This window comes from Lepidochelys olivacea, assembly GCF_965140295.1.
Source record: "Lepidochelys olivacea isolate rLepOli2 genome assembly, chromosome: 6".
Classification (NCBI taxonomy): domain Eukaryota; kingdom Metazoa; phylum Chordata; order Testudines; family Cheloniidae; genus Lepidochelys; species Lepidochelys olivacea.
This window is the reverse complement of record NC_140416.1, coordinates 80,980,495-80,999,799: the sequence shown is the minus strand read 5'-3', so window position 1 is coordinate 80,999,799 and position 19,305 is coordinate 80,980,495. Positions and strand designations below refer to the sequence as shown.

Genomic DNA, 19,305 nt, shown 5'->3' with positions numbered 1-19,305 from the left:
TCCTGAGTAAACTAGGGGAAAGGACCTAGGAGACGGCTTTCCAAATGGATAAAAAAAGTAGCGTGAGATCTTTCTCCAAAAGCAAGTCCACAGAGGGAAAGGGTTGACAGGCTGAAACCTTTCCACCTGCTTAAGGAATGAAAAGTAAAATTTAGTTTTAGGAATACAAACAAAAGAAAGTTATCACCATTCCCAAAAAACTGGAACTAAGTTTATATTTGGGAGGGAACCTCCTAAGTGTGAAGAAGTGACTTCTTCCTGAAGAACAGGGCTTAGGCCTCTTGGCTGTTGCTCAACAAGTAAAAGTTGGTTGAGTTCAGATTTTTTCCTCCAAAACCTCGTTAGATTTAGCAGCTGCGGAAAACTCACTGATTCACCGAAGTACTTCACAGGCAAACGAAAACTTTTGAGGGGATGAAGATTGATTAATAAGGTCCCTTATCTATTATTTCTCGAACTCTGTCTCTAGTAGATTCTCTCCCATAGTGGGTAAGGGTCTCTCCCCTCTTAGCAAACTGAGCATCTAGTTTTGCCTGCTACACTCCAGACATTGTTTCTACCACTGCCTCACTCCACTAATGTAGTGAGGGTCTCCCTCTGTGAGAACAAAAAACCCTGCTTAAGATGCCCACAGGAAATCACTAATATGAGGGCTCAAATTAGCAGATTTTTTGGGGGAGCGGGGGGGCGGGGGGCTTTTGGCTTATCTGGACTAGAGACAAAATCTCAGCCAGTCAAAGATATTGAAATTGCATACCTGTATGCTGTTCTGAATGAGACAGGAATTAAATTGGAGAAACAGGAGAGGGAGCCCTAAAAATCAGGATAAGCCTGGATAGACATTGGTTGTCATCCTACCTGTCTGTACAAGTAAGTATTATTTTATTATGGAATTTTGTAAATAAGCCAACATGTTGCCATTTATTATTTACATAGCACTATAGGCATGCTTAATGTTTTACAGAAGCAGATAGAGTTTACAATCTAAGGGCCCAAATCTGCAAATGTAAACTACCTGGCACAGTGTTTGCTACCATGGTCATGCCAATTAAAGTAATGTTGTTTTTCCTTAAATAATACACAGGTAACAGTGTAACCCACAAGATGCATATGTTACTCGACTGCATTATCTTCTACCTTTGTCCAACCTTTGTCAGCAGAGGGAATCTAGAACAATTAAGATGGAGGAAATTATTCTTACTCCCAACAACTTAATTCAGAAAAAACACCCTCTAATGTCCCTGGGATGAGTAAGTATAAGCGGGGAAATATTGAGTAGGAATCTATTACCTCTGTATACAGCATTAACGAGAACATTGTAAGCATATTGTTTTCAGTTGTAGTGCCTACATAGTCACAAGAAGTAGGGGTGCGGGGGGTGCTGCAGCACCCCCAGGTTTTATGCATGGCTCCCATGCCACGTGTCACGCTCCCCAGACTCTGACTCCGAGTGAAAACCTGGGGGTGCTTCCCACGCCTATGCCCTGGCCTGGCCCTCTACCTGCACTCTGCTCCCCAACTCCTCACCTCAGCTGGGGCTCGGGTCCCGGCTGCTGGCCCCACTCCCCGGCCACTGGCCCCAAGTCCGGGTTCCTGCACCAGGCCCCTGCTCTTGGTCCTGCATGTGGGGTCCCAGCTGCTGGCCACTGCCCAGGACTCCGCTCCTGGCCCCACACCCACCCGCAGCTGTGGCCTCGGCCCCCTTACTCCAATCCGGGTCCCCTCCTCCCAGAGAGACAGCCCTGCTCTCAGCCTCAGCGGGGGGAGGTAGGGGGCTGGCTTTCAGCACCCCCCACTACTAAAAATGTTCCAGAACCACTGAGTACCCATTCTTCAAAAAGAAATGCAGAAAAACTGGAAAGGTTTCAGAAAAGAACTACAAGAATGATTAGAGTTCTGGAAATTAATCCTTACATTGAGAGATTAAGAAGAAGCTCAATTTATTTAGTTTATTGAAGAGAAGGTTAAGAGGCTCACGATACCTACACGGGGAAGAGATTTCTGACAGTAGACAACTCCTTAATCTAGCAGAAAAAAGGCATAACAGAATCCAATGTTTGGAAGCTGAAGCTTAACAAATTCTGACTACAAATATGGCACTTTTTTTTTTTCCACAGAGAGGGTAATTAACTACTGGAACAACTTGCCTAGGGACTTAGTTGATTCTCCACCACTTAAATTCCTTAAATCAAGACTAGATCTATTTCTAAAGGATAAGCTATAGTTCAAACAGAAGTTATTGGCTTGAGGTAGCAATTACTGGTTGAGGTTTTATGGCCTTTGTTATGCAGCAGGTCAGACTAGATGGTCAGGATGGTCCCTCTTGGCTTTAAAAACCTAAGAATCTATATATGTGGCCTAATAAATTATACAACTTGGTCCATATATTTACTCAACTGGCTGTATGAGAAACAGATTGAAACAGCAAAACTTTGTCACTGCTCCTTTCAGTTCCTTTTTGCTGAATATACCCAGAGACTGTTAAGTAAAATTTACCAAAGAAAATGTCACTTTTAAGTCCTCAGAACACCTCAATGTGGCAAAAGAACAAGAAGAGTAAAAAAGGCAGAGAAAGAGGCATAAATGCCAATGAAGAGGATGGGAAGAACAAACAAAAAGACTCAACTAAGGAGTAAAAAACAGAGAAGGAACTAAGTAATACACAAGCGAGAAATAAAAGGTAAGATTTAAAAAGGAGATGGGATGGATAAAGATTAAAGAACCAAATGAACAGGAATGGGACACTGCTCTAGCCTACAGAAAAACAACTAAAAACAGCATTTTTTTCATCTACAAAAAAGGACAGTTAAATGTATTTTAAATTTGTCAACAAAAAGAAGGGAGATGCCTTCTTAGAGTGGCTGGCCCTTGGACTTGAAATTACATTTGGACCTCATCACACAACACATCTGGTCTTATTTCCTTGTGACTTTTTGTTGATATTTAGACAGTGTAACGTCTATTGACACTGCATTTTTGCAATGATACTTAAAACACTGGCCTTGGCCTATAAAACCTTTAATAACAAGTAGACAGATTTTAATTTTTTATAAACTTATTCAAGCTAATATAACAGGGAGTTTATTATAAAATGGATTTAGCAATATTTCCTTCACTTGATAATCTCATTATCTATTCAGAGTGTTAATCTGAATTGTTGTTTGCAGTGTAGTTGCAGCCATGTTGGTCCCTGGACATTGGAGAGACAAGGTTGGTGAGGTAATATCTTTTATTGGACCAGCTGCTGTTGGTGAAAGAGAGAGACTTTTGAGCTACACAGAGCTCTTCTTCAGGTCCACCTCACCCACCTTGTCTCTCTGTTAACGCAAATGGCATTCCAAAAAATCTGATCTCTTCATAAAAGAAACACATAAAATGTCATAATGAAATGCTGTCTAAATGCAGTAGTCCTGTTAAGGCAGTCTTCTTGCTAAGCACAGGACTTGAAGTCATGGGATTAGGGTGCTATTATCAGTTCTCTCACAGATCTGTTGTGTGATATTGGGCGTGTCACTCTCAACCAATTTTTGAAAAGAGCGAGGCACCTAGCAGCTGCCACTGGGACACAAGATCAGACTACTAAAAAAGTTACGCATCCAAACTGCTGAACACTTTTAAAAATGTATCCACTGATTTTTGTTGCCTGAATAGGAGTGGAGATCTTCTGAAATTTGGCCCCAATTGTGATACTGAGCTCTTTGGAAACCTAAACCTATATATGCCTTAGTTTCTCCATTAGATATGTCAGCATAGTTTGGCTTCATCAGAAGGATGATCGACAGATGGCATTCATAGCGATTCACATTTGAAAGAAAACAGATAATGAAGAGTGGTACTGATACTCCTGGGAATTTCATATTTATCTTAAAACCAACATTTCATAATTTTTGCTAATTCTTTAAGTGAGTGTAATGGCTTCCTATAAAGATTGCTAGAAGTCTTCTACTTTCACCTTTTAATAGATGGGAATTGCCTGTATTTATAAAAAATTAACAATAATATATACTCATGATCCTTCTAATGATGATGAATACAGCCTTTAGTATTTTCCCAGATGATGAAATGTGGCATGCAATTTTGCACATTCATGTGACACCAACCCATAGGGACGAAAAGCCATAGTTTTCGTTAGATACAAATGGAACCAGAAGTGACAAGTTGCCTATGCCCCTGTAGAAGCATTCAACTAACAGTAAGAGTGACTCATAAAGGCAGGCATGCTCATCCATCAAAAATAAGACAAGGGCTTTCTAATGTATACTCCTGAGTACGAGTAAGACTGTGGAACAATGAGGGTTAAGTAATTTATGAATGATTTGTCTCTTTTTCCTCACCCAGAAAGAGAAATGATGGTAATCTGAGTTTTATACGAATCTTGGTAAATCTAAATTATAAAGTCATTTATGAGGGGTGTTCTTTAATTACAGAAAGCTAATGACAACAGTCTTTACTGATCTCTGTAATGTCCTGGGAAGGACTTAAATACAGAATGAGAACACAATGAATCCATAGTCAGTTTTTTATTTTATATCCCAGATTGAAATGGGAGACCACAAGAGCACAGGAATTTGGTGGAAACTCAGTTTCCTTCCCCCAGCTTCACAGTGAAATATTAGCAGAAATTAAGCTATGTTAATATTGTGGTCAAACCATGGTTATATATATATATTCATATGTAGGTCTTTGAAATATCTAGGTTTAACTTGATCATCCTACTCTTTCCTTTTGACCACAGGTATCCAATATAATAATTAGACGAGAACGAGAATTACTAATAAATCCATATGTTTCACACTTCATTGCCAGGGTTAGACGGTTAGACTAGTACTTGTTCCAAATATCTAGATAGCCACTTCTGATTATTATAATAAATATACAGTTTCAATCATAGAATACAGGAAATACAAAATCAGGTGTCAATTTTTCTCATAAAAATGCTTCTCTGCTTTAAACACATACTTAAATCTCATTGACTTAAATGGAATTTAAGCATGTGCTTAAATGCACGGCTGAATTGGGACCAGGGTACGAGAATGGCACACACAATCATCTCGTCCCAGAACTCTTAGGCCTTGTCTACACTGCCACTTTATAGCATTGCAACTTTCTCGCTCAGGGGTGTGAAAATACAGCCCCCTGAGTGCTGCAAGTTTCAGCGCTGTCAAGTGGCAGTGTAGACAGCACTGGTCGCTATTCCCCTCATGGAGGTAGTTTTTTTGGAGCTCTCCCAGCACTGGTGCCACAACTACAAAGCCACGTTAAAGTGCTGCCGGAGCAGCACTTTAACATTGCTAGTGAAGACATGCCCTTACTCATATAAATCATCCCAGTGACGTAAACAGGGCTTATCACATGAGTGTTGCGGGAATCAGCCTTTATTGAGCATCTGTTCATCATATGAGTGGTAGTATTAGAAAAAGCTTTTGCCCTGCTTAGAAAAGGTGAGAATGAATGAAACGAGCAAAGGTTAAAGTTCAATTCTTTTCCTCAAATATGGCAGCTTACAGATACCAACCTATTTTTTTCACTTTACATGTGAAAACAATGCAACAGTGATTTACTTTTGTTCCATTTCAGGTTACTAAAAAGCAAAAAAGCAGAACAAGCATCTTTGGGACACAGGACTTTTTGAACCCCTTAATTGACAAATTCCTTCCTGTCCATTATTTTAAAATATTACATAGAACAGGCAACAAATACATAATTTGAGATGTTAATGTTTTTAAAAAGAAAAAAGTTCACATAATGTGGAAAAACTAATAGTAAATCATGTGAAAACATTTTATTAAAAGGATTAGGAAAAGAAAAAGGGGTCATATTGCGCCACTGACATTTAAGCAGAACTTCTTTTTGGAATCAATAGGAAGTTCTCCTTGAACATGATATAACATCATATAAACCAAAGACATTAACTTTAATTTAATCTGAACATTCCTCCTGACTTATTTACGCATCTTCTCCAAGGCTGGAGCCTATGCAGTTGTCAATACCTACTCAGCCACTATTGCATCTTTGACAACGTTCTCAACTATGGATTGCAGGTACTGGTATCTATCTCCTCTGTGTTGAAATTGTGACAGTAGATATTTATCTCATGAGTGAAAAGTGACAATGAGACATGAATGGATGAGCTAAAATTATTAAAATATTGGTTCAGATGTTGAAGGAGCTGAAGCTAAGATTCAGGAGCAGCTCTTATTTTATTAAAGTGTAGTTATTTCCTTCTTTCTACTCTTCTTTTTCTTTTTAATTTTTAAAATTCTTCGCCACTTGGTTTTTACCATCAAGGCTGCATTGAGAATTCAAAAGTTCCAGCTGTGACATATAGAAAAAAAACACTAGCACTCAAAAAAGAAGATGGAGTAAAGGCTAAGGACTGAATAACAGAGGAAAAAACTATGCATAGCAGATGTGATAGTGAGAGGTCAAAATACAAATCCATGGGTAAACAGAATAAACTGCAGTAAAGGACTTTAGAAAGACCATGAAGAAGTTAAAGTTGTGATTGGTTGGTCATATCACAATAAGAGAAGAAGGAAGATGAATTGTAGCTGCAGTAGAACAGAGATGAGCACAATAAGGGCTGGCAGTAATAAAGACGACCTACAATACACAGTCACATTTTCTATTTCCTTATTCTTGTATATAAGGGCCGTTTGGCTATTCTGATTAACTGTAACTCTTTAGTTGTAAGATTATGGTTTAGCAACATTTAACTCTTAAAATATTGACACTGGATTGACTATATGTTTGCAATAACATTAGTATGTTATCAGCTGCAGTAGACATTTTCTGTCTCTGCACAAGTGACGGATAGAGTTAGTGATTCAAATAAAGGAGGACATGTAAATTTAGCATCATTCTATGGTTTCAACTAGGAGGGGACTGGAAGGATCAGGAAGGTGATAATGTAAGGGAGATCCTTCATCTCTTGGGGCAGTGTTACACACACACGGCTGATCAAAAATCATTACCAGCGACTGACTGTTCAGCAGCTTATGGAAAATGTGTTTGTGATTTTAGCTCATTTCCTAGTGAACATATATCCACAGCACCAAAATCATCCTAACTGACACCCCCATTGTCAATCTCAGCAGGGAGCCCAAAGACCAAAAGGACATGGAAACAGAACTACCTCCTCACATATTTATCCTATTACAGAAATAATGGTATGTTCCTATGGTGCTGTCAGTTTGGGTTGCCTCACATTAAAGATCCACAGCAGAAACAGAAAAAGGACATGAAAGTCTGAAATGAAAAGAGGGAATATGATTAAGTTATATAATATCAATGGTATAGAGAAGGGTAACTCCCACAACGTAAGAAAAAGAGGAAGCCTTAAATTAAGAGGAAAAAAGTAAAATGGATAAATTGAATTTAAAATTGGATTCATAGACATTGTCTATGAAAATCATTGTAACTGGATATTGAGACAAATAATTTGGACAACATTGTATCATAAGAGGGGCATTGTGAAACCACACCAAGGTAGAATAATCGGAGACATTCTTCTCCCAGACATGCAGAGGTAGCATGACCACCAATACATCCTCTTGCAGGTTGCAACTTACTTCCAGAAGCTGACCAATGTGTAGGGGTAGAAGAGTCATAGACTTGTCCATATGTCTCTGTACACACAGGGGAGCAAGGAGAGAGAAGTACCTGCTCTCCCTAATGTGCAGGGGCCACAATTCTGCCTGGAAGGCTCCTTCAGCTCCCTTTCCCCTGATCCTTACCCACTTTCTTCACCCACATAAGAGCCAGGAGTAATCTGGCCCTTACTGAGTATCAGAAACTGTTTTAGATACTTATGGGCCTAATTCTCAGTTACACTAATGCCTCATTAGGTTCGTAGGGTACAGCTACACTGTGATAAAAGACCCATAGAGCAGCCATGATTCGGGCTCTCAGGGTCCAGGCTATAAAACTGTAGTGTAGACTTTCAGGCTCAGGCTGGAGACTGGCAGGGGTGCTGGGAGTGCGGCCTCATCCCCTGGCTTGAAGTGGTTTCCAACATATACAGAGTTTACAGTTTTGTTCAATGGCTCTGAGCACCCCCACTATAAAACTGTTCCAAGGCCACTGGAGCCAGGCTCTGAAAGTCAGAAGAGGGAGGGTCTCAGAGCTCAGGCTCTAGCCCAAGCCCAAATATCTATACTGCAATTTTTAGCCCCACAGCCAGAGCCCTGCAAATTGAGTCAGCTGACCCAAGAACTGCAACATTGCACTGCAGGGGTTTTATAGCAATGTAGACATGCCCATAAAAGCTAAGGCTAGAAGGGATTAGATCATCTAGTCTGATCTCCTTTATACGACAGGCCATTAACTTTCACCCAGTTACCCCTGTATTGAACTCAATAAGCTATCTTAGACCAAAGTACATATTTTTATAGCTAATGCATGTAGTCCAAAAAGGCAACCAGTCTTGATTTGAAGACATCAAGAGATAGAGTATCTGCCTCTCCTCTGGGTAATTTGTTCCAATTGTTAATGATCCTCGCTGATAAAAAATTGCACCTATTTTCTAATTTGAATTTCTCTGGCTGCAGCTTCTAGCCATTGGTTCTTATTGTGCCTTTCTCTGCGAGATTAAAGAGCCCATTAGTACCTGGTATGATCTCCCAGTGAAAGCACTTTTACACTGTAATCAAGTCACTTCTTATTCTGCTTTTTGAGAAGCTAAACAGAACCACTAAAGCAGGACGGGGTTTAACTAAAGTTCTCCTCTTTGTTGATTTTGGAATTATGGCTTTTTGGTACCTATTGAGCTCTTCTTAAAGAACTTCCACTTTCTTTCACATTTTTCTGCCTAAATTTTTCCTCCTAATTACCTTCACTCAATTATTCTCAGCTTTGGGAAATTAGCCCTTTTGAAGAAACAAATACATATTTTACTGGTTGGAATTGGTTTGCCCATATTGAATGTAACTGGGTTATTGGCTCTGGTCCCTAGACAACCACCAACTTCCAGTTCAGTGGTCAATTTATGTTTATCCATCGTAATGAGGTCCCATATAGTTTCTTCATGTTTGATACAATAACTTTTATGTTAGAAAATCATCATCTATAATTTTTAGAAACTGTAACGATATTTTTCTACTGGAGCATGATACTTCCAACATACATCTGCCAAACTGAAGTTCTCCATAATAACACAGTTTGTCTTCCCACATATCACAGACTGGTCTTTAAAATATAATTCATCCTGTTCCCTGGTTTGATTCGGTGGTCTGTATGCTCCCATTTAAACAGGTTTTTAACTGGGCATGAATAACAGTTACACTTATACTAAAGCACTTTTTAACACTGTCAGAGCCATATGAAGTGACCCTAGTGTAAATGAAAATCAGGCTCTTGCATACATGCATAAGAAAAGCACCTAGAAGCTTGGTAGAATAGAATTTACATTGGCTTTCAATTCTCCTCCTGAACAGCACAAAGTTAAAAGAAAAATACACTGAGGGGGATCCATTCACAAAAAAAATTCCCCTTCTATAACAATACCTCAGAATCAGCTGCATTGTGGGTTTTATGTTTTCATCTGAAATATCCTTCATAAGCATAAAATTGAAGACTAGGTGCCACACCTTAAGCACTGGGAGAAAGTTGAGTCTCAATCCTTATGCAGTAAGAGCAAAGAGACACTGGTGTATGGTGTGGGGAAGTTTTTACTGCCTTCTTCTCCTCTGTTTGGCGGAAAAAATACTTCAGTCTCTAGGACTGTTAACTCATTGTCTTTCGAGATCCATAAAGAGAGACAAAAGTGTATGAGGTAATATATTTTATTACCATAAATTCACTTTTAAATGGGTTGAGAAAGTCTTCCAAAAAGACTTCAGAAAGGAGACAATTTGTTTTCCTCTATGGAAAAATTTACAATTATCTAATATAAAAATAGTAAGAAAAGGGTACTTTAATCAAAACATAGGTACACCTTGTGACATTTTGGATAACAATTACCATTTTTTTCAGTTTACTTGTTTATTAGTTTTTGCTTTCTCTCAAAAGAATTCAAAAACAGTCACTGGCGTATACTGGATTTATATTGCTCATCCCAGAGTTCCCTAATTTGACAAGATGTCTAAGTAAATTTCAACATATTTTTTTACTTTTTTCATGCTGAGAGGTGCTTTTTTTTTAAAATTTCAGCACAGTGGTCTGAACAAGAGAGAGACAGTTTTGCGTCAAAAAAGTGTATCTGAAAAATAAAGGCACAGACTTTTATCTGTCCCAATAGACCTAAATTTGACCATTGGATGTCCCATTTCCACATTATGACTCCTATCTGGCAACTATTTAGATACCTGTTCAATTTGACTATCATGAGTAGCCTTGTATTACAACTTGTATTCAGATAAAAAAAAAGTGTATCACATATAGAAATGAGAGAAAAGTATGGCAGAGCATTAAAATTTTACACCAAGTTAGGAAAAACAATCATTCTTTGCTCTTACTAATGTATTGTCCTGATTTTTTCAGGACTGTAGAAATTAAGTAATAATGAATTCATTATTACAGGCTACATTTTACCACCATACATGGCTTGTCACTGAAAAGTGACTCAGGAGGTCTGTTTTGGGCTGAAACACTTAGATGATGACATGTGAGTTTGTTCCAAACTGCCAAATATTCTTAACTCCAGGTCACAGATCAGTAAGATTATCCTGTTTCAGACTGAGGAATGCCAAAAGGAGGTGTAGTCAAGCTAAAGTGCCATTTTTCATGCATCATACCACTGATTCAGTTACTATCATTTGAAAACAGTTTACCTGAAGGCCATTTCACACCTCAGCTAGAATTATTCGTTCACCTTGTCTAATGGTAATAGATAGGTTGCTTCTGTTTGTAAAAGTATATATCAAAATGTAAATATTCTAGTTCAAAAACCTGCAACCAATTCTTCACCATCTGAGATCCGGGCTAATCCCATAATTAATTCTGTTTCATAAAAAGACAGATGTGTCAAAAACTTGTGCTATACAGTCCAGTTCCTATATGTCATGCTATTCAAAAGGAAATTGTACACCTGGCCTTATGCATGCACTTGAATCTCCAAAGATAAAAAGCAACACCCAGCATGAACGAAGTCTGATTTCTATCTAATGGATAATTTGATGTCATCTTGGGAACTGGCCAGTGTTAAGGGTAACAAAAATGGGTGTTTATTATACTTTGTGAATAGCATGTGCAAGTGAAAAGAACAAAAGTGGTTTGGTTTTTTTTCAAAAGTATCAGAAAGGGGTTTCCACATACTGGCAAGTGACAGGCATGCTGTTCAAGTGGAAGAGTTAACATCCATAATTTATTTGGCTGTGAAATACTACAAGAATAGCACTGATATGGCAGAAAATTTGCCAAAAAAAAACCCAGATATGCAACATGATTTTAATTCAACAAAACACATTTTACACACCACAAAATGTTGCATTCCCTGATGCACTTTTAAAAAAAATTCTCAATGACAACAAATAAAACTTCTTGGAGAGTTGCACACACAAGTTACGTGGTCTTTCATATATTTGTGATACTGTTGGCTACATTTGAGGGAAACATCCAGAATCTTGGAGTAATTTTTCAGACAACCCATTGGGCATTTTGTCTTTCAGTAGAAATATAAATGTGATTCATAAAATGCTATCCCAAGACAGCAAGATGATTGTTATAACTTTATGTCACGAAAACATCACGAAAGCCTGTTGTGTGTTTGGCAGCCAGAATACACAAAATAATTTCAGTATAGTCCCCAATAAGGCCCCAGTTATTGGTTAAACACTGACCACATGTTATGGAAAAAGAGATGTGTAACCCCTCCTACAGATAGATCAAAACGGTTAGAATATACATTTGTGATACTGAGCAATTTGCTAGCAGTTGCTCTGTTTTACTCATGAACAGACATCCACTGAATATTGGGGTTAAAGTAAAGACAGTATTATTTTGCCCTAAATACTATATGGCTCAGTATATACTGTATATACAAGTATCTTGCTTATTCTTTTATTTCGATTGTCTATAGACGTTTTATTTTATATATTTGTGTATATATTTATTGCCTGTCATTAATACATTCCTCCAGATTTTAAGAATTTTAATATTTAAAGTCAACTACTGCAAAACATATAAATTATTGCTTACCATGGCTAATATTCCCAAGTAACAATGTCTTAAACAACAGGCCAAAAAAACCTGACTGAAATTTCCTATATTAGAAAGACAGAAAATTTATCTAGTTTCAGCAAATGTCAAATCAGTGGCTATTGCTTTTAAGATTAATAAAAGATATAATGGTTTCTAGATAGTCTCTAAACAAAGATTACTGTGAATGGAGAAGTGATTTACCAATAGTTACCGCAATGAAATTTCTTTAAAGGTTACAATCATCAGTTATTTAGCTGAAACACTGCTGAGAACGGCTGGTCATTTCTTGAATAATGCATAATGTTCATTGTAGACTTGATCTGTATTATAACAATACAGATATTTCTAAAATAATGGAGAAAACTATCTGTTACTTTCCAATTGCTTAATGTATCATTTCCATGAAGTAATTGACTCTGGAAATATTACACAACATCACCTAAGCGTTCTTTTTGCAACTGCAACTTGGAATAATCTATACAAAATGAGCATAAGAAAACAAACTCATCAGCCTTTATAGACTTTTAAGAAAAGCTGTGATGAATACAGGGCAGAGTAAAGGACCTTTCTGAAACAGTAAATTAAAATGATTAAATTGCTGTATGTAGTTGAGGACAAATTTAAAACTAAGCTTTGAAATTTAATTATTATCATGAACAGACCATCACATTTGAAGGGGGAAAAAAAGCAGCTGCCTACACAGTGTAAGTACTTCTTATATAATTTTCCAAACGCCTTTAGGGTCTATTCAAGAAATTGCTTGGGGACGCACAAAGTACAATGTCTTGCATTTTATTGTAGGATTATGAACCACACTTCATACGATGCTGCAGGCTATTTATGTGAGCTTGTTTATCCATATGAACTTCTTCAAGGGCAGTAGAAAAAGACCTTAATAAATGAAAATGAATTTCTTTTGATGTAATTTCATGAATGTTTGATCGGAATGCGTAACAGGTTTATGTTCAAGGAGAACTAGTGAAGTAATAAAATATACATGCAATGTACAGTTGAACCTGCTTATAATGAATTCACACATAATGAAACACCATTTACTAGTACAGTGAAGTAGAGTGAAAGCTCCACATTATTTCAAGGCACTGCAATGTGTAAAATAAAATCCTACTTAGTAATAGTGAACTTCCACTTAAAAAAAAAGGATTACTTCTTCTAAAATTGCAGCAGTAGAGCCTCCAATTGGGTGGAGACACAGCATTAAAATATTTCATTCTGCTTTTTTGTAGGCAGAAGCATGGGTGAACCTGAGTCAGAGTGCTTATATTTAAATATGTTCCTGTCTGACAGTGACCAGTGTTCAAATCTGTTTTGGAATAAAAATAAATGTGACACTGAAAAAGGAGAGTGGATACTATGAAAACTTACACAAGATTTTTTAAACCATGACCCAGAGACCTGCAGAAATCAGACATTCTGTACCACAGAAGAGCCAAAGCCCGTTGCCAACTGTGTCCACATATCTATTCAGGGGACACCATCTAATCACATCAGCCTAACTATCAGAGGCTCCTTCACCTGCACATCTACCAATGTGATATATGCCATCATGTGCCAGCAATGCCCCTCTGCCATGTACATATTGGTCAAACTGGACAGTCTCTACGTAAAAGAATAAATGGACACAAATCAGACGTCAAGAATTATAACATTCAAAAACCAGTCGGAGAACACTTCAATCTCTTTGGTCACTCGATTACAGACCTAAAAGTGGCAATTCTTCAACAAAAAAACTTCAAAAACAGACTGCAGCGATAGACTGCTGAATTGGAATTAATTTGCAAATCGGATACAATTTACTTAGGCTTGAATAAAGACTGGGAGTGGATGGGTCATTACACAAAGTAAAACTATTTCCCCATGTTTATTCCCCCCCCGCCCCCGGTTCCTCAAATGTTCTTGTCAACTGCTGGAAATGGCCCACCTTGATTATCACTATGAAAGGTCCCCTCCCCCCAGCTCTCCTGCTGGTAATAGCTCACCTTACCTGATCACTCTTGTTACAGTGTGTATGGTAACACCCATTGTTTCATGTTCTCTATGAATATGAATCTCTCCACTGTATTTTCCACTGAATGCATCTGATGAAGTGAGCTGTAGCTCATGATAACTAGTCATATTCTTACACTTTGAATGATGTCATTTCCATTCTTTCAGGAAAAATATTACATGGCAGATGGTATAAATTGACATATATGAATAGGGACAAACATGTATGATCCCTAGATCATTAGTCTGAAAGTACATTGTTTTTTGCCCTCCCTGTCTATCTCCTTCCAGTCTAAAATTATGACATTTTTCACCTAATATTCTTTCTTCTAGCAAGAAGGGCATTTGAAAGCTGCCTACATAGCCAATACTAATACCAATGTACAGCCAGCTGTCAAGTGCTGATCTACAAAGTCAGAGATTCCTATCTGTCCCTTAGAGGTGGCCACTTCTGATGCCTCCAACGAGATACAGCCTTATACCATATAGTCCAGTCCAGTGTTTCAAGTGTATAACTAACAACAACAGGTAGAAAACGAAGGGTTAATGATATTGTGCTCAACCTAAAATGTAAAAATTAATGGCCAAAATAAAACAGAATGAAATTCTGTTCTGCCAAAGGCAGACCAGAGATCTGACAACCACATTTTTAAAGGCTTTCAGTATCTCTAACTTCATTAAAAATTGTTACATTAATAACAGAAAGGGAGATCACACTTATCTGCCTGAGAAAAGGTAGGATTTAAAGATGACACTAAAAATGTCAGTCTTAAAAGATTATACTCATCACCTGAAATACTGTACAAGACCGATTTTCATATATGGGTTCTAAAATAAGGCTAACAGCCCCTGGGCTTGGGTGCTCCAATGGGTACACAAGTCAGAAATACCCATTTTATTTATCTAACTGCTCATTTGAACACACAGTTTAGATGCTCACATTTGAAACTAGGTCCATTTTGGCTAAATTTCTAATTACGTTAGCTCAGAGGTCAAAATATTTTATGACTATAACAATAAGAAAATAAATGAAATTCAGGTCTTCATTTTGGTGACTGACAAAATTTGAAGTGCTTGAATTTACTGTTAACCTGAATTCAGTTTTTAATATACCATACAATTAATGACCCCAAGCCAAGAAATGTTACCATGCTCCACCCAAAATCATCTTTTTGTACAGTATGAAAATAAAAAAAACACAATAACTGCAAATCACTTTACAACAAATCATTTAATCTCCATCTCCCAGAAACCTTACTGCTATCATAGTTATACTGACAAGTTTGTTTTAAAATAAAATATAAATAGAATAAGAGGTTTATTTCACCTTCACATGGTGTCTTTCTCATGCAGACCTCAGATTTCCACATTTGTATCCCTTTAAAGGATTTGATATGCAGGGAAAGAAGAAAGGATGATGGTAAAAATTTCAATTTAGATATTACTACAGGCTGCCACAATCCATACTAAACAATATGCTATTTTCATACCTTTTACTGATGTGTTGGGTGGAGGTCCTTCCATTCTCAAGTTCCATGGAGGATCCCCCTGATTAGCAAAGTCCCTCATTTTCAGATAGCTAATTGTAAGTCGGATGATGGATGCCTTGTCAAGCTGACTTGTAATGGCTGCAGGGAGCGGCAACAACTTTGCCAACTCGTAGAATTCAAAATTTTCCTTTCCCCGGCGAGAGCGAGCAGCATCTCGGGACTTTTCCTTTCGCAAGGCTTGTAAACTGAAACAAAACAACAAAGGAGGACATTCATCAGTATTAGTGTTCTGTCACATTTAACCCACTTGCTTTCAATGATGAATTCCTATACAAATTACCAACATTTTCCAAATGCTGACATGTACAGATATGCAATTTTCAGGATAGAATTCAACAATACTGTACTCTTTAAATATTTGAATGCTAATGATGGTGTTTACCTTTCAGTAGTAGCAAGCAAGTTAAGTAATCATTCTTAATTCAGTTCTGTCATCCTTTAAGCCTGACCACCCTGACCATCAACCAGTCTCACCCATTCACAGGGCAGCTGGATTTGCCAGGGGTTTCCCTGGATGGATTAAAAGGGCTCCTTATCTATCCTGGACCAATCAGAGTCCAGCTTTGTGTCAAGTTCTACCAAAGGTCATATCTCTGGCTCTAAGAAGCCCTCTTATTAAGCCTCATTATGAGAAACTGGGGGAAGAGCAAAAGGCCACTCACATTATCCTCCCACCATCCATGTGTTTTGGGAGATGTCTTAGCCAAGCAGTTGTCCCTTATCCTTGGGATATTTGTATTGCCATTTAATTGCTTACTGTATGTTATTGTTATGTTGACTAGCCACTGCATTTTCTTTTTGTTCAGATGAAGCTAGAATCCTATTTAGGTTTCCACTAGCTCAAGTTTGTTATGTTGCAACTTTGGTGCGGACATGGTCTTTGCAGAAGATAAATTTATTCAGCAGCTCTGGCCGGCACAGTAGGAAAGAAGGGGTATCTATCTCCCATAAATGTGGGATGCAACGTAGAGGCAGAGGAAGAACAACATGAATGGGTGGGTGTCGAGGAATAGAAGGGGGAGAGATCACCCTGACTTCTTCTTTTCAGCCCAATCATGGGCACTGCAGTGGCTGCTCCTGCACCTCCAGGTCCTGCTCTTGCCTCTGCCCCCCATGTGATTATACAGTTGCTACCTCCTGATTGGTGTAGGTGTGCCCTGTCCCCACACACTGCTGGAGAAGTGCCTGCCCAGAACCTGATTATCTCTCAACTCCCAAACCATCAGCCAATGAGGAGGCAGTAACTGGAACTGGGTGGTATAAGGTGGTGTCAGAGGGGAAGTACAGCTGAGCTGGGACCAAAGCATGGATATGGAGGCAGAAACATAATTCAGTCCCCACAATGTTTACTTTGCGCCCCTCTGCCCTACCAGTTCCACTGCCCCTGGTTCAATATGCAGCTCTGACGAAGAGACCCACTGGCGGAGACTGCCTGGAGCCTCTCAGTAGTGGCTCTAACCATCTCTGTGGAGGTGGAACATGGCTTGTGGTACATGCCTGGGTAAGCCGGATAGTATTTCTGAATAAGTACCCAGACTTTGGTTATGACCTTGGTGTCTGCCATTCAGTACCACGTGTGGCTTATGCTTGGGCTGAGCCATTACAACTCCCCTTTGCTGGAAAGACTATGTTCATTGCCTTCCTTCATTTGTTTACATTCTTGTTTGTTTAATAAAGATATGGCTATTTCTTTCTATTTCCAAACTAATTTGAATCTTTGGGCTTGGCTAAACTTACATTTTATAGCGCTCTAACTTCCTGGCTCAGGGGTGAGAAAAATCACGCCCCTGAGCGCAGCAAGTCAGAGTGCTTTAAAGCGCTAGTGTAAAGAGGCTCCCAGCGCTCGGAGCTAATCCCCTCGTGGAGGTGGATTGCCAGGAGCTCCGGGAAAGCTCTTTCCCAGGGCTCGCGAGCGAGCGCACTTCAAAGCACTGCCGCTGGAGCGCACCCATGACGGTGCTTTGAAGTTTCCAGTGTAGCCATGCCCTTTGAGAAGATTACTGGCCCAGTGGATGGGGTTGGGGAGGGAAGCTGCAGAAGTGATATATCTTGATTTAAGTAAAGTTTTTACCACAGTCCCACATGACAGTCTCATAAGTAAACAAGGGAAATGTGGTCTAAATGTAATTACTATAAGGTGGGTTCATAACCACTTAAACACTGTACACAAAGAGTAGTTATCAATGATTTATTGTCAAACTGGAAGGACACATCTATTGGGGAACTGAAAGGATCTGTCTTGGGTCCAGTATTATTTATAACATTTTTATTAATGACCTGGAAAGTGGAATGGAGAATATGCTTATAAAATTTGTGGCACTGGAAGGAGTTACAAGCATTTTGGAGGACAGGGTTAGAATTCAAAATTACCTTGATAAACTGGAGAATTGGTCTGAAATCAAAAAGATGAAGTTCAATAAAGACAAGTGCAAAATACTTCACTTAGGAAAGCAAACTCAACTGCACAAATAAAAAATGGGGAATAACTGGCTAGGTGGTCATTCTGGATTTGGGGGTTACAGCGGATCACAAATTGAATATGAGGTCAGCAATATGATGCAGTTGCAACAAAGGTTAATATTTGGGGGTGTTTTAACAACAGCATCATATGTAAGATACAGGAGGTAATTGTCCCCACTGTGCTTCGTACTGGTGAGGCCTCAGCAGGAGTACTGTGTCCAATTCTGGGCGCCACACTTTAGGAAACATGGACAAATTGGAGAGAGTCCAGAGGAGATCAACAAATATAATAAAAGATTTAGAAAACTTGACCTATGAGGAAAGGTTAAAAAAAACTGTCCATGTTTAGTCTTGAGAAAGGAAGACTGAGTCTTCAAATATGCTAACAGTTGTTCTAAAGAGGACAATGACCAATTGTTCTCCATGTCCACTGAAGCATGGACAAGAAGTAATTGGCTCAATCTGCAGCAAAGGAGATTTAGGTTAAGTGTGAGGAACAACTTTCTAAATTGGATAGTTAAGCACTTGTATATGCTTCCAAGGGTGTTTGTGGTATCCCCATAACTGAACATTTTTGAGAACAGGTTACACAAATAGCTGCCAGGAATGGCCTAGATGTACATGGTCTTGCTTCAGCATGGCATATGGGATGTACCACCATTATTTTTCTCTCTCAGCCAAGAAGGAACCAAGCCCAACTAGTTTAACACAGCATAGGGGCATACTCAAGCCCCAAGCCAAGTTTGAGAAGTCCAGTAGAGCTGTAAGCATGCTCAGACTTATTTTCTACAGCTGCACAACCTATTCTCAGTAGTGTTTAGTTTTAGTGAATCACATAGACAGGGCTTATTCTGCGGGCACAACTGAAGAGTCCCACTACCTCTTTTACCCAATGGCTTTTTTGGTGGAACCCCTGAATAATTGGTCATATCCAGTTGCTTTACCCTGCTAAGGCACCACGATGCAGACAGAAAGCTGAGGTTTTACTCTGACGTAGAGGAATCCTCAAGGGACATAAAGGTTCAGCTTACTCATTTTCTCACTTCATAGAGAGGAGGAGGAGAGGTGAGACTGGAGCATGGAATACTCCAGGAGATACACTGAAGTGCTCCACCCTATGGACCTACTCAATTTGGCACAAATTAGAACAATC

The 19,305-nt window shown here is 38.8% G+C and overlaps 1 protein-coding gene across 7 annotated transcripts in view; it reads right to left on the bottom strand.

Annotated features, from left to right (window-relative positions):
- NPAS3 (neuronal PAS domain protein 3) overlaps positions 1-19,305 on the bottom strand; it is a gene marked incomplete at its 5' end in the record, with an annotated part of 847,295 nt that overhangs the window by 577,587 nt on the left and 250,403 nt on the right. For 4 of the 7 annotated variants that reach the window (XM_084632756.1, XM_084632754.1, XM_084632757.1 and 1 more), the window contains 2 exons: positions 15,470-15,520; positions 15,633-15,877. In XM_084632756.1, the coding sequence (XP_084488882.1) occupies positions 15,470-15,520; positions 15,633-15,877 (296 nt within the window). The remainder of the gene's footprint in view (positions 1-15,469; positions 15,521-15,632; positions 15,878-19,305) is intronic. The other 3 variants (XM_084632755.1, XM_084632758.1, XM_084632760.1) reach the window with 1 other exon arrangement.